At 45.0% G+C, this 15,442-nt stretch overlaps 1 protein-coding gene across 1 annotated transcript; it reads left to right on the forward strand.

The window, feature by feature from the left end:
• Positions 1-2,275: 2,275 nt before the first annotated feature.
• On the forward strand, positions 2,276-13,423 carry GOT1 (glutamic-oxaloacetic transaminase 1). Its single transcript, XM_069753995.1, has 9 exons — positions 2,276-2,484; positions 6,165-6,346; positions 7,151-7,274; positions 8,169-8,281; positions 8,926-9,030; positions 10,250-10,400; positions 11,124-11,289; positions 11,560-11,702; positions 12,225-13,423. The coding sequence occupies exons 1-9, from the start codon at positions 2,367-2,369 to the stop codon at positions 12,362-12,364; spliced, it is 1,242 nt and encodes a 413-aa protein (XP_069610096.1). The 5' UTR covers positions 2,276-2,366; the 3' UTR covers positions 12,365-13,423.
• The last annotated feature ends 2,019 nt before the right edge of the window (positions 13,424-15,442 follow it).

Consider the following 15,442-nt stretch of genomic DNA (forward strand, 5'->3'; position numbering starts at 1 on the left):
CGTGTTTCTCTACGCAGTGATCCAGAACACTGCCCCCATCCCTTATGGGAAATATGTAAATGCATGTAGAAAAGCCGCTGAGATACCATCATGTGTTTCTCAACGCAAGCAATAAATAGCCAAGTCTTTCACCGGGAAGGAACAACCACAGGAAGGGCAGCATCCAAAAAGGAAAACCACCTATGCCAAAACATGGTATCCATCCACAGACAGCTGTTTCGGGGTATTTGCCCCTCATCAGTGTGGAGTAGGAAACTGGCTATTAGGAGCAGAGCCTAGTAAAAGGCCCATAAACATAAGGATGAATGACCTCGGGGAGATCAAAACATCCAACACCGCGGAGACACCATCACGTGTTTCTCAACACAGTGATCCAGAACACTGCCCCCATCCCTTATGGGAAATATGCAAATGCATGTAGAAAAGCCGCGGAGACACCATCACGTGTTTCTCAACGCAGTGATCCAGAACACTGCCCCCATCCCTTATGGGAAATATGCAAATGCATGTAGAAAAGCCGCGGAGACACCATCACGTGTTTCTCAACACAAGCAATAAATAGCCAGGTCTTTCTTTCACCAGGAAGGAACAACTACGGGAAGGGCAGCATCCAAAAAGGAAAACCACCTATGCCAAAACATGGTATCCATCCACAGACAGCTGTTTCAGGGTATCTGTGAGCTCTGGAAGAAGATACGGAGGGGTGTGGCCTAATACAAGGGGGCGTGTCGGCTGCTTCTCCTGCTGGCTGTGCGGGAGAAGCAGAGTCCCGTGCGGGACTGCGGGGCACAGCCTCAAAATTGGGACAGTCCCGCAGTATGAGGGACGGTTAGGAGCTATGACGTTGCATTAGTTGGACTATCCATCTGCGCATGGGCCGCCCTCAGGAATCACAGTGATTGCATGAAGAAGGGGTCACACAGAATCTGTCAATCACAGATAGAAGGGTGGCATCAGGAGAAAGAATAAGAGAGGCCGGAGAGCTGTAAGTACAGGCCAAGCACCCCCGCACTTGCTGTAATGTGGCTCTGCCAGTTGTTACTTGGTAACCCTAAAATGGATACCATGGACAGGCTTAGCGCAAGCCACTCCGCCTACCAGATCCTGGTTAAGTCCAGATACAGGGATCTGGACTTTAACCAGAGGACCCGGGGTCACAGAATAAGCTGCTGTACGGTGGTGCAGGCCCTCAGGAGTGGTCAGAACTAAGATGGTGTGAAAAGTACCAAAGCGGAAGACGCAAGAATAGCCAATAAAACAAGGTGAGGTCAAAAACAGGAAACTATCGCACTATACAGGAACTGAACTAATAGGGTTAAACCAGAGGAACTCAAGGCTACACCTGGTATCTTCCAGCATTATGTTGGAAGCTTAAGTAAGGTCCGATCAATGAAAATATAAAATGATTTAACCCATGTGATACTGAGCTCAGATTTCCGATTTTTGCACCTCTTTCACACAAACTGTCATTAACAGCGATCAATACATTGTATAAACCCCAGATGGAATCAATCAAAACTGCAGCTCGGGACGCAGAAAACTAAATATAACAGTGACGCCTCTCAGAAAATGGCGACTCACGCATTTTTTTTTCAAAGTTTATTATATTGTTTTTGTCAATAAAATATAAAAACTACACAAGTTTGGTGTCGCCGTGATCGTCCTGACCCGGGGAATAATCTACCGGTCATTATAACTGCGATTATCACACCGTCAAAGGAAAGCAACTAAAAAAATGGCGGGATTTAAGTTGTTTCCACAATTTTAACGCACTTGGAATTTTTTTTTTTCAGTTTTTCAGTAGATTATATGGTAAAGGGCAGAACACAAGGCCTCGTACGGCCATAGGTACGGAAAAAAATAAAGTTATGGCTCTCAAAAAAGAGCAAAAATCCAAAATTGTCTGAGCTCCATTCAATGACTGGAAGCAGAGCTGAGTGCTAATGTGATGAGCTGTCTCCAGCACTGTTTATGAATGGAGGGGGGCACTATATATAGCTGGAGTCTGCCCCCTGTCTGCTCAGCTCTGCCTCCTCTCTGGGTGATATTTCCATAAGAAGAGGCCGTTGCTATAGGATACTTGTGCTCTTACGTTCGGCATCCAATAGGCAGCTCTGTTTTATAAAGACTTCGTTACACCAGCCAATAGCAGCTCGTCTAGCCTTTACACCTTTACATTCCGCTCTACCATTGGTCGCTTCTGACCTTTCACCCGGTCTCAGAGAAATGATGCAAATCTCCGTCGTTTGATAGGCGTCGTCAGCTTCTTGCGTTCTGATTGGCTGGCCTGTGTCTCCGCCCCATATATAAAGCCGGTGAAGGTGAAGGTGACGGCTCCAGTGTGCGGGTCCCCGGTGACTGTCGTTATGGCGTGTTCTTCCATCTTCGCTTCTGTTCCTCAGGCGCCTCCAGTGGCCGTTTTTAAGCTGACAGCGGACTTTCGTGCAGACGGCGACTCTCGCAAGGTCAATCTGGGAGTGGGAGGTGAGTGAGGACGGGGTCTGGGCGCATGGCCGGCTGGGACATGTAGTTCCACAGCCAATAGAAGGGCATAGGGAGTCATAAGCAGTTCTCCATAACTGCTGCTTAAAGGGAGTGTCCATTTTTAAAGGGGGTGTGCAGAGTGACAGCTGCTGCCCTGCTAATATTCCGGGGTCACACATTATCTGTCTCACAAGGGAGCGGAGATAGGAGACGTTGTGTGTGGCGGCTGCATTCACTGTTCTGCAGGCTTCAGAGCTGAAATCTCAATAAAGAGTGTTTCTAATTGTCACAAACCAGTATTTCCAGGATAGTTCTTGTAAATATAAGCAATTTTGCAATTTACTGGCTGTTAAAATTGTCATCTGTTCTTAGAATACTAACACTTTTACACTTGTTGTCTTGGAGACCGACCACCGCTGCCAGACAGCAGAACATGTGCAGAGCTCCCAGGCTCTTCTTCTATTGAGCTTGTAATCGCTGTTCTGAAGCGGCCAGGACGCGCTATTACCTCCTAATGTCAGCCAGCCGTAGCGCAGTGCTTACAAGGAAGAAAGCAGCAGTGGTCGGTCTCCTAGGCAACGCACTGCAAATAACCGACAAGTGTTAGCTCTCAAGTACTGCTGCGAACTTTAATAAGCAGCAAATTGCAGAACTGCTTGTTTTTACAAGAACTATCTGGCAGTATCTAGCTATGAAGATGACAGTATTACCCTTCTAAGGACGACAGCTCCAGTTTTTCTCTGATGCAACTTTTCAGATGATATAAAAAAAAATGTATCTGTTACCCCATGTAATGATAATTCGGGCGCCCTGGTTACTCCACAGTGATGGTAGAGACAGAAATGGGCCGCTTATTTATCAACTGCAAAAACACAATCCCAGACTGCATGTGACTGTGCTGGATTTACAGTGGAGCAGCCAGTGCTGATCAGTGTCCGAAAAGTCACATTCACCTGTCAGGAATCGGTATATCTCAACTATCGTACGTTTCACCAAACCACCCGACTGTTCACTGTGGTATACCTCTGCAATTCCTGCTGACTTCTGTGTGGCGCCTTATCAGCCTCTCTCCTTCCTTTCAGCACCCCCCCTTTTCCCATTTTTGCCATCTTTTTGCCTTGACCTCGTCTCGTTGCCTTGGCCTCGCCTCGTTGCCTCGCCGCCTTGGCCTCGCCTCGTCTCGTTGCCTTGCCCTCGTCTCGTTGCCTTGACCTCGTCTCGTTGCCTTGGCCTCGTCTCGTTGCCCTGGCCCCGTCTCGTTGCCTTGGCCCCGTCTCGTTGCCCTGGCCCCGTCTCGTTGCCCTGGCCCCGTCTCGTTGCCCTGGCCCCGTCTCGTTGCCTTGGCCCCGTCTCGTTGCCTTGGCCTCGTTGCCTTGGCCCCGTCTCGTTGCCTTGGCCCCGTCTCGTTGCCTTGGCCCCGTCTCGTTGCCCTGGCCCCGTCTCGTTGCCCTGGCCCCGTCTCGTTGCCTTGCCTGTCTCGTTGCCTTGGCCCCGTCTCTTTCCCCTTCTCACACTTTTCCCTCCTTTTTTTTCCCATCTTTGATTTTTTTCCCCCATTAAGTGATTCGACCAAACTATAAAAAGACCCCCGTGCACTCGTCAGGCTTTGGCGTACACCCATCTACATTTCAATTTTACTCCTCCATCCAGTTAACACTGGTGAAGGCACAGATCTTACTTGTTTTGGTTTTTTTTGTGACTTTTTTTTTATGTCAATAAATTGGTTGATATTTCAGACTTCTTCCCTTCCTCCCCCATCCTGTGTCTCGTTACATCTCTCGGGTTTGTTACCCAGGACCGGCTTCAGGTCCAGTTTGCCACTCCTGCTTTGATCCTGTGTCCTTGCAGTCTGGGGCTGAGGTCACGAGCCGCCGAGTATGTGCTGAGCCAGCAGCCGCCCATCCTGGATGGAGTAGTCCGACCCCAGCTGCCCCATGTTACATCCTCTATGTCAGGACTGCAGGTCTGTGATGTCTAGTGACATCTGGTGCAGTGAGTACGAGCACCGATCTCGCATCTGCACTTGGGTTGAGTCATTCGCTTGCATAACTTTATTCCCAGCCATAAGTCTGCACATTAGAAAGAGCTGGAAACTTGTGCGTGCTCTGACTGCACCCAGTGTTAATTTTTATTGCTCTGTTTTTAATAATCATTATTATTATTAATAAAAAAAATTGCAAAGAATCCTTAGAAGGGAAATAACAAAGACATATCTTGGAGAGTTCCAGAATTGTGTTTTCCCGGTTTTAAGATTCTCAGGGCCTGTTCACACCTCTGTGGACTGTCTGCAGAGGCGCAGATTTCCCCCTTTGGCACCATGGAGGTCACGCCTTATAATGCAATTTGCAGCATAGATGGATGGCTTCTCTTGATTTCTTTTCAATCAGTTTCTGCTTCAGATTTCAGAACCGCGTTTTGGCTTTGCTTAAAGTCACAAAATGGATTCTACTCCTGCTTTGAGGAAGGTGGAGAATTGCACATTATATTGTGCCATTTTGCACCATTTACTAACTTTTAGGCTTTAATAAAACTTCCTAAACCTTGTTGGCTCTGTTCTTTGCCAGTTAATCATGCTCAGATTTTCAACAATTGTTAGGGTATGTGCACACGTCCGGATTTTTAGCGTGTTTTTTTTTTGCGGAATTTCGCTATAAAAACTCTATAAATCCGGTAAAAAAACGCTAACATTATGCATCCTATCTTTTAGAATGCATTCCGTATTTTTCGTGCATATGTTAGCGTTTTTTCCGCAAAAAAAACGCATTCCGCAAAAAAAACCGGACATGCTCATTCTTTTTGCGGATTTTTTGCGGATTTCCTATCAAAAAGGACATTCCAGAAAAAAAAAAAAATCCGCAAAAAATCTGCGCAAAATCCGCGCGAAAAAAGATGCGGATTTCTGGCAGAATTCTCAGGATTTTGTCAGGAAAAAATCCTGACGTGTGCACATACCCTTAAAGCCGGTGTACAAAAAAAAAAGTTTTTCTGCAATTGATGACTTCTTGGGGCTCCGTTTCTGCTTTATTTTGATTATTGAGCCTGAATTGCCGATTCCGCTTTTTTGTGTAAGGCTTTGCACGGTGATGTCAGGAATAGGGAGGACTGATGTCAGCGATTGAACGTCGTGTTAGTGATGGGTTTTCTTACAGCAGATCTAAAGGGATTGTCCGGCTTCACCAATCTTCAGTTAAATGTGTAAAAAAGACAAACCAAAACTGAGCTTTACTTTGTCTCCTGGTTTCTGACTATTGGCCTCAGTGGTGTCAACAGCGCTGCAGCCAATCACTGTGTTTAGCGGCTCATGTCATCTACATGGCTTTATCTGGGCAGAGACGCAGCACGGGACCCAGAAAGGCTCAGTTTTGTTTTTTTTTCCTGTTAGAGCTAACTGAGCCTATGACAGAAGATTGGCGAAACCCCTTTTTAATTTTGCGCAGCGCTTGTTGTTGTTTTTGCCTTTGTTGTGTAACCTGGGTCAAAGTTGTGTCGTACCCGGACAGTTGCCGTTCTGCGGACTTTGGATCTCGGCCTGTAATAAAGCTGATCTTTGATCATCAGGCCACTTAATAGTTAAAAGACATGGGTCCATCAAGTTGAACCTTTCTCAATACCTTGTTTTTTAGTGCTGCCTTCGTTCTGCGCTGTTCCCTTCTCATTGTGTGATGCCTTTTCCCCTGCAGCCTATCGGACTGATGACTCCCAGCCCTGGGTCCTGCCGGTGGTGAAGAAGGTGGAGCAGAAGATCGCCAACGACCACACGTTAAATCACGAGTACCTGCCGATCCTCGGACTGCCGGAGTTCCGGGCCAGCGCCTCCAGGATCGCCCTGGGTGACGACAGTCCGGCCTTTAAAGAAGATCGGGTATCTGGATTACATTCATTACTATCGCATTACATTGTGGTCAGAATTAGGATTTTGGTTGTTTATGCCCATCCTTCCCAGTGAGGTCCTATTCACACACAGCGGGGAGGTGGTCGGCACGACTTGCTGTAATAGTTCAGCTCCAGTCATTTAACCCCTTAGATGCTGCGATTATTAGCACCTAAAGCGTTTGATGGAGCAAAAGAGAGGGATTTTTTGACCACCCATATATACTTTATTACTAGGGACATTATTCAACAATTCCAGTTTTTTTTTTTTTATAAGCCCCACATGGGGATCCCGAGCCTCTTCAGAGCAGATGCTGGAACGTTCTCCGATCCTGGCTGCTTCATCCGTTCATCGCTACAGTCAAAAGTGACTGCGGCAGGATCAGAGACCCTCTGTGATCGGGTTGTTGGGTATGCCTCTGACACCTTTTCGGTCAGCGCCGGGGTCCTAGAAAATGATTCCAGGGTGGGTATGTTTGAGTGATTCCCCAACATCGGCTCTATTCATGGTGACACAGACGATGACGTGTCCACAGACTGCAATACATTATACATTTACCATAAAGATATAAAATAGCGACCTCTCAATAGGATCAAGAAAATGTTTAGCGCTGCAGACGAGGCGAGAGCATGAAATGGACATCAGCCGATCTGAGTGGGTCACGTAATGTCCGGAATACACAGGATCAATGCAGAATTCTCTGGAACTGAACGGTGTTTAATCAATTTAATATACAGTTTAACATTTGTCCGCCCTTAATAAAACATTGCCTCTTTTTTGTATTGTGTTTTGCAGGTCGGTGGTGTCCAGTCTCTGGGTGGTACCGGGGCGCTGCGCATTGGAGCCGAGTTTTTAAGACGCTGGTACAATGGAACCAATAACACTGCAACCCCCATCTACATTTCCGCTCCTTCCTGGGGTGAGATTGTGTTGTTTTTGTGCAAATATCGGCGCTCACATACTTGTTTGGGAAATTATCTTTTTTTTTTTTTTTATTGATATGATTAGTAAATTTAAAAAATTATTTTTTTTATCATCATCTTTGATAGATGTGTCAAATCAAATTTCTTAAACACCTTTAAATGTACATGAAATCAACCTCGAGGATGCACCACTGAGATGCTGACGATCACATCTTATTCTGTCGCTTGCACAGTCATTATGGGGCTCATGTTGGGTTCATTATCCCAGTTCATTAGCACCAGTGACTGATCTGCATCCAGTAGAAATCTGAGGCTATGTGCACACGGTGGGAATTTTGCTGCGGATCTGCAGCTGTTTTCCATGCGTTGTACAGTACCATGTAAACGTATGGAAAACAAAATCCGCAGTGCACATGCAGCTGAAAAAAATGCGTGGAAACACAGCGGTGTTTTTTCCGCAGCATGTCTATTCTTTGTGCGGATTCCCAGCGGTTTACACCTGCTCCTTAATAGGAATCTGCAGGTGTAAAACCGCAGGTGGAATCCGCACAAAAACCGTGGTAAATCCACGGGTAATCCTCAGTGCGGTTTACCTGCGGATTTTGCAAAAACAGGTCAGAAAAATCTGCACACCAATCCGCAACGTGTGCACATAGCCTAATGCCATGGCGTCGGAATCGCAGTAGTGCCTCCCCAGGTTTGGGTCTGTAACCTTAACTATCGCAGCATGGACAGGTATTAAACAACAATCTTCACATTTTTACCACTTTGAGCGCCTTCTGTTCACAGCGGGCAGAGCAGGTCCTGAGTCTGCAATAACATCTTATGCATTGCTGCTATAATTATTACTGATTATTTTTTCTTTTTTAACCCTCACCCTTATTACACAGAGAACCATAACGCCGTATTTATTGACGCCGGCTTTAAAGACATCAGAAGTTACCGTTACTGGGACGCTGCTAAACGAGGACTCGATCTTAAGGGATTCCTGGAAGATTTGGAGGTGAGCGAGGGCCTGATGGTTTCCATGAGCAAAGTAGGAACACAAATGTCTTACTGTTTCTACAGACTTTCTATACACATCGGGGACAGATTTCTCCAGGAGCGTTTTTCCAGTAAGTCCATACAGAACATAGAGCTCGTGTCTGGCCTGTAGTCGTGTCATTTCCACTGACCGGTTGCTCTGTGTTGGCTTTTCACCAGCAGCTGTATTAGGCTGTCACCTGTCCGTTTCCATTGATTGTGTGTGCCATCACTGGGAAGGCAGCAATAATTAACCCTACAGACATACAGGATCTGTTGTATGGACAAATGGCAGATCACATTGCTCGTCTAAGGCCCCGTTCACACATCTGTATGTCATGGACCGTGAAGCACGGAATAGTCTTCCAACCTGAACACAAAAGCCTCATGGGCCCAGTCTGTGCTTCATGGGTCCGTACCTGGACCACGACACATAAATGCGTGAATACGGCAAAAGGGAGATCTTTCTTCTGGTTTGATGGAGAAGGATTTTGATCTGGTGACACTGGTAACTGAGAATGATCTATTAGGATAATTACATCTTATTTATTTTTTTGATCACGGTTTACATCAATCGTGATGGTTTCCATTTGTAATGTTGACTGTGATACATCTTCCCTCCAGGGCGCTCCGGAGCACTCCATCTTTGTCCTGCACGCCTGTGCCCACAATCCCACAGGGACAGACCCCACACAAGACGAGTGGAAGCAGATCGCTGATGTCATGAAGGTACGCCAAGAGTGAGCACTACATTCATCTGGTCTTCTTTGACAGCTGTCGCTTGGAGATTTGTCAAATCTGTCGTCCCGAGCTCTCGGATCCCTTTTATACACGAGTAACTACTGAATTATTAGTGGATAATCCCTTATTAGTGGCCCCTCTAATGCGGGATGTCCAGTCACAGTAATAAGATGACCGAGAAGTCTTGCTTTTCCCTATAGCAAGAAATCTATGGTAAAGGCTTTCTTCCAAGGAGACCTCTTGCCTAGTCCGAACATGCCTTTTTATAATAATTAGGAGACTTCATGGTGAAGTCCTGGTGATAAAGACAGGGAAGAGTAGATGGAAGCGGTGCAGGTCAGGCACCACTCTGAGTGTAAGTTCTCGTATAACCTGCTGCTCCACCCCTGGAAGCCGACAGAACGGCTCATTTAAAACAATTGCGAGCTGAAAAATAAGAAATAAAAATACGTTGCGGTGGGCGCGGTCACGATGAAGCAAAGTACAAGAAGGTGTAGAAAAACTGACCGTTTATTAAGATGGCAAAGCATTTCAAAATCAATCTGATTTCTTCCTGAGGCTTCCTATGAAGAAGCATCGAAAACAACTTGCAGAGGAAGCCGTGTTTCAAAGAAATGACGTCCCACCCTTGGGTATCAAAAACCTGTAGGTGGCCCATGTCATTTCTTTGAATCACTGCTTCCTTTACAAGTTCAAGTTGTTTTTTATACTTCTTTTTATGAAGCCGAGGAAGAAATCGATTAATTTTGAAAAGCGTTGTTGTCTTTTAATAAATATACTTGGTTTTTCTACACCTTCTCATCCTTGTTGTCTTCATTGTGACAGCGCCCACCACAGCGTTTTTTTTAATTTTTTTGCCTCTCAATTGCTTTCATAATAACTGTCTTTGCCATAACCGTACAGTTCTGAAGAATGTTTTGTTTTTTTAGAATTCTACTCTGTTGTTCCTCCAGGAAATGTATGAATAAATTGGACAACGGAGTGTTACCAATTCCCCTAGTAAGATTTATTCATATACTTCATGGAGGAACAATAGATGAATGGTGCCGTGTAGGACATATGCTCCAGATTTGCTATTTTAGGAGGAATACGTGTTTTTTTTATTTTTTTGGGCAGACCCGCTAGGAGGTGACCAGTTCCCTTTTAAAGCCAATACCTGTTGATCACACTAACTAACCTGTTGTCTTAATGTTCCTGCTTTCTTCAGAGACGATTTCTCTTCGCATTCTTCGACTCTGCCTACCAAGGATTTGCCTCTGGAAATCTAGACAAGGACGCCTGGGCCGTACGTTACTTTGTGGCTCAGGGCTTCGAGCTGTTCTGCGCTCAGTCTTTCTCCAAGAACTTTGGGTTATACAGTGAGTACTGGTTCGGCCCGTTATATGGTAATTACGGTGTTCCCACAAAAGTCGTATGACGATCCAATATGTGATGAGACGCTGGATGGAGTCCCAGGTGCTGGAATCTTCACCAATACTGGTTTTCGGGAACTCTGTACGTTTTGTAATTCCCATTAGTTTGTGTTGAACTTAATTGAGTAAGTGCTGCCTGTTCTTTACCAAGGGGCATGGCTGCCCCATCACATATATTGGGGATTGTGATGGTTCCAGGTGTACATTGGTCCATTAGAGTTGGGACCCTCCTTGCCTACCTCCCCTCCCCTTGGTAAGGATGTAGCAAATTTACCAAAACCACCATGGGCACCTCTAAAACCAGTAAGCCCTGGGATTTGGTTGTTGCTGATCTCTGGACCTGCCTCCGCCGTACTGTGTTCTGGAGTAAATCAATTAGTTGAGAATCCAATGGCCACATCAGTAAATTGCGCCTGCCCGCCAGGAGCCCGGCAAATCGCCTCCTACCTGCCAGCACCCACGCCTCTCCTTTTGATTAGCCGGCCTGGGGCAACGTCTCATATATGCCAAGCCGCTAATAACAGAATAGCTGCAGATACCGTCAGGCAGGAGGCGGTTCTCTGGCCGGACCAGGTACGGCAGACCGATTCTCCCATCTATCCATTAACCTCTTACTTTGTAGTGTGTCATATATCGGACAGCAATGCTTCTACGTTTTCTCCTCTTTAGATGAGAGAGTTGGCAATCTGACTGTCGTGGGTAAAGACCGAGACAATGTTGAACGTGTCCTCTCTCAGATGGAGAAGATTGTGCGCACAACCTGGTCCAATCCTCCATCACAAGGTGCTCGCATCGTTGCAACCACTCTGACCACCCCTGAACTCTTCGATGAATGGTAAGAAGACAACTAAAACCTTAATGATAAGGTGACAAGGTGATGAAATGGCCCTAAATGTGGCATTTTTTTCATAAGATGAGCAATTCGATCTGTGCTGCCTTGGTCCGGTCCTCCGTGGCCGACAGTCTACATGTCTATGTCATGGGCACCTTACTTGGGTCTACTGGATCCCATGAAGTTGTAGAGGACCAGACCAGGGCAAATGCATTACTCACCTGTAAGTCTTCTATTATTTGCTTTTTTTTTTCTATTTCTATGACCACCCAGGAGGGGCAATGTTAAGACTATGGCGGATCGAGTCCTGTTAATGAGAGCAGAACTTAAATCCAGACTGGAGGCTCTGAAAACCCCCGGTACATGGAAGCACATCGTGGAGCAGATAGGGATGTTCAGCTTTACTGGCCTGAATCGTAAGTGTACCCTCACTTGTGTATCGGGTTTTAACCCCTTCACGTCGCGGCCAATTTAGCCTTTCAGCTTTTTATTCCTCCCCTTCTTCCCAGAGCCATAACTCATAATTTTCTGTCCACATTGATATCCGATAGTTTTTTTTTTTTTGCGGGACAAGTTGTACTTTTGAATGACATAATTCATTTTACCATATAGTGTACTGGAAAATGGGGAAAAAAAATCCAAGTGGGGAGAAATTGTGTAAAATGCATGCATATCGGCACGTTAAATGATGCTGTCAGGTTGACAGCGGCAGTTAATAGGTTAACAATCGCGGGTGTAGCAGTAGGTCTGCGTGAGTTTGCTCCATACATATATGACAGATGAAGGGTAGTGCTTAAAGGGAACCGCAAAACTGGTTGCCAGCCGTGTCTGACTTTGCTCGTTTACTATGGTGTGTGCAACTTGGTACTTGGCGTCGGACGCTTTCTGCGCCCTCATGCCCAATACTTTAATCACTGTTTTGTTTTGTTTTTCATCAGCAAAGCAAGTTGAATACCTCATTAAAGAAAAGCATATTTATTTGATGGCGAGCGGACGTATAAACATGTGCGGGCTGACGACAAAGAACCTAGACTACGTGGCCCAATCTATTTATGAAGCCGTTACTAAGATCCAGTAAACGGAAGCCCCCAAACTGCAGTGATCGATGTAATTAGATTTATTGTGTGTAATGTGTTTTTTTTTCTCCTTTTGTGGCTTTAAGTTGAACAAAGTAAAACAGGGAGAGACTTGTTACATGTATACAATGTTGGATGCAGTGCGACCATCTCAACATCAGGGAAAGATGAGAGAATCCCACGCATTTCATTGTTGAAGCCGAACAGAAGGCACTTGGACAGATCTCCTGTGCCCTCGTCACTGTGTACGCAGCGGAAAATCCACGGCGTCAGATGGGATTCACCCAGATCTTGTGCACAGGCTGCAGAGTAAACCGACCAGGGGAGCAGACTTTTTCTGCAGATTGTCTGTTTCCGCTGCACCTTTCACCCTTTGTAACCCTTTACAGAAATGTTTGCAACGGTTTTTTGCTCTCTGGGGAAATTCTGCAGTAGATAACTCCAGATTTGGGACTATTGTATTTAATCAGCACTTAATGTGGTCGTTTTTTTTTTCACCAAGCTTGTGGTTGCTGCAGAACTACAACTCCTAGCATGCAGGGCATTGTAGATTTGTTGAAGCTGTACAGCCAAAGGTCGCAGGGCACTGCTCTAAAGTCTCCTAACATTACCGGGGTCGGACAGACCCCACAATCTGCTTTATTCTGACTGCCACACAGCCATTTTTATCACGTGTCTGGTCATCGTGTCGCAAATAGGTTTTAGTTTTGTGAACCGTCCCATCATCGTAGTTTCTCTCGCATGCAGCAGGATACAGAGCCATGTTGAAAACCTGTCCACGGAGCCATAATCTCACGTCCGCCCTCCCTTACACCGGTACAATTAGTGATTATGTTCTGTGCTGACCCAGAAACCTCTAAACCTTCCCACAATCCTGCCTTTTATTGTGACTGTGTCCTACTGTATTCTCCAGAAGGGGGGAATGAGATCTTGTGCTGCACAATATTACAGAGCATGTAACGCTATTGTCATGCGATGCAGAAAAGCGCACAACTGTGTAATTGACAATTAAAAATCTAGTAATATCATGTCATATGATGCATTAAATCCTTCTAACTCTATGGTGGCTCGTGTCTGTTCATTACCGGTATTTAGTTTTCTTTCACACTGGATCATCTGGGGTCCCTGACGGTACGAGATGAAATAGAAGGGCTGTATGATAAAACTGTAAAGAGGGAAATGTGCAAATCTACAGCGCTGTTCATCTGTAGGCCATGTGCACACGGAGAAACGCTCCAAATCAAAAATTTGAGCTGTGTTTTAAAAATTTAGCAAAGACTGAGTGTGCGCATAGCCTTCCATAGACTCCAAAGGCAGATAAGGGGAGGCTGCATTCGGCAGCAGGAGACCCCCACGGCCTCTGAATACGACACAAGGATGTGTGAACCCAGCCTTGCAGTAGTGAATAAATATTTCACACTCTGCATTACAAATCTGCAGCATTTCCACAGTGGAATCCACCACAAAATCTGCACCACTTGCTTAAATTACAGATTAGAGTCTTCGCTTCTCAAGTTTATTCTGACAGACGTGCTGGAAACAGTTTAGTTAGCCAATATTGTTTCTTACCAAATATTTCCAATCTTCACACTGCGTCTAATCGCTTTTTTTTTTGTGCAGTTTCGTATGCCTACGCTAAAAAAAACCCCATACCCTTAAGTTTACTCTTTACAATCGTGAGGTGGCGTAAGGAAACTTGTAATAGGCAGCAGCATTGCATATGATCCAAGTCTGACACCAACATCCCAGAACAAATAGTTTTACTGATTGCGAAGAGAAAAAACAAAACACATTTTTTTTTTTAAATTTATTTAAAAAATATTACCTTCACAAATTAGGAAAAACTTAACATTTTATATATTTTTTTTTTTTGATCAGCAACATGAATGTGTACAAGTACAGAAGAATACGTTTATCGGTCTTTCTGTGCTCCGTGTGATAACATCCATTTTTAGCTCCTGTTGGGGAATGTGCAGGCACAGCTTAGAAATGACGCTGTGGAACCGTCCCAAAATCTGAAGGTGTTACATTTCACACTACATTGGAATGAATGAAATCCACGGCACCTACAGAGTATTGGTGTGGATGTGATAATCCAGAACTGATTTTTATGCCATTTGTTAACACCCCATTGGGGAACATTGTACTGTGCCATGGTGCAGGGTGTGCAACGAGTACGCTGTACGTGCAGCCATAGTGGGCATACATGTGGATTACAGACCAAAAGAGAAAACACAGAAGAGGCCATGTGAGCCTGGAAAAAAACTGGTGAAACTTAGGACACATTAAGGCCCCAGGGGCCGCTCCTGGCCGGCTTCTCACTACTAGCTGCATTTTATTTATAAGTTTTATCATTACACGTCAAGATTCATAGACCATGCAATTCTATGAATCCGCTTGGAATGACTTAGTCATGTCAAAACGGCAACCAAAAACAATTATGGTCTTGCTATGATTTTTGAAAAGGGAAAAAATCCCAACAAATTGGTGTATATATTATACATTGCTCAATATAAGCCAGAATACATCCAAAGTTTGTCACAAACAAAAACTACCAAAAAATAAGCGGTATAAAGTTTAATAATAAATCCGCCAGATCTGTCATCCAGCACGAACCGTTGTCATTAGTGATGAGCGAATATACTCGTTACTCGATATTTCTCGAGCACACTCGGGGGTCCTCTGAGTATTTTTTAGTGCTCGGAGTTTTAGTTTTTCTTGCCGCAGCTGAATGATTTACATCTCTTAGCCAGCATAAGTACATGTGGGGATTCCCTAGCAACCAGGCAACCCCCACATGTGCTTATGCTGGCTAACAGATGTAAATCATTCAGCCGCGGCAAGAAAAACGAAATCTCCGAGCACTAAAAAATACTCGGAGGACCCCCGAGCGTGCTCGAGAAATATCGAGTAACGAGTATATTCGCTCATCACTAGTTGTCATGAATTAGGTGCATCAAATCTAATTATTAGCTGTTTAACTTTATGGCCTCATTTAGACATTTTATGTATGTGTTTACCAGAAAAAAAACCCAACAAACTGTTAATCGATTTTCAGCCATTTTTGTGTCCGTTTTCTT

This window comes from Ranitomeya imitator, chromosome 2 (assembly GCF_032444005.1).
Source record: "Ranitomeya imitator isolate aRanImi1 chromosome 2, aRanImi1.pri, whole genome shotgun sequence".
NCBI lineage: Eukaryota > Metazoa > Chordata > Amphibia > Anura > Dendrobatidae > Ranitomeya > Ranitomeya imitator.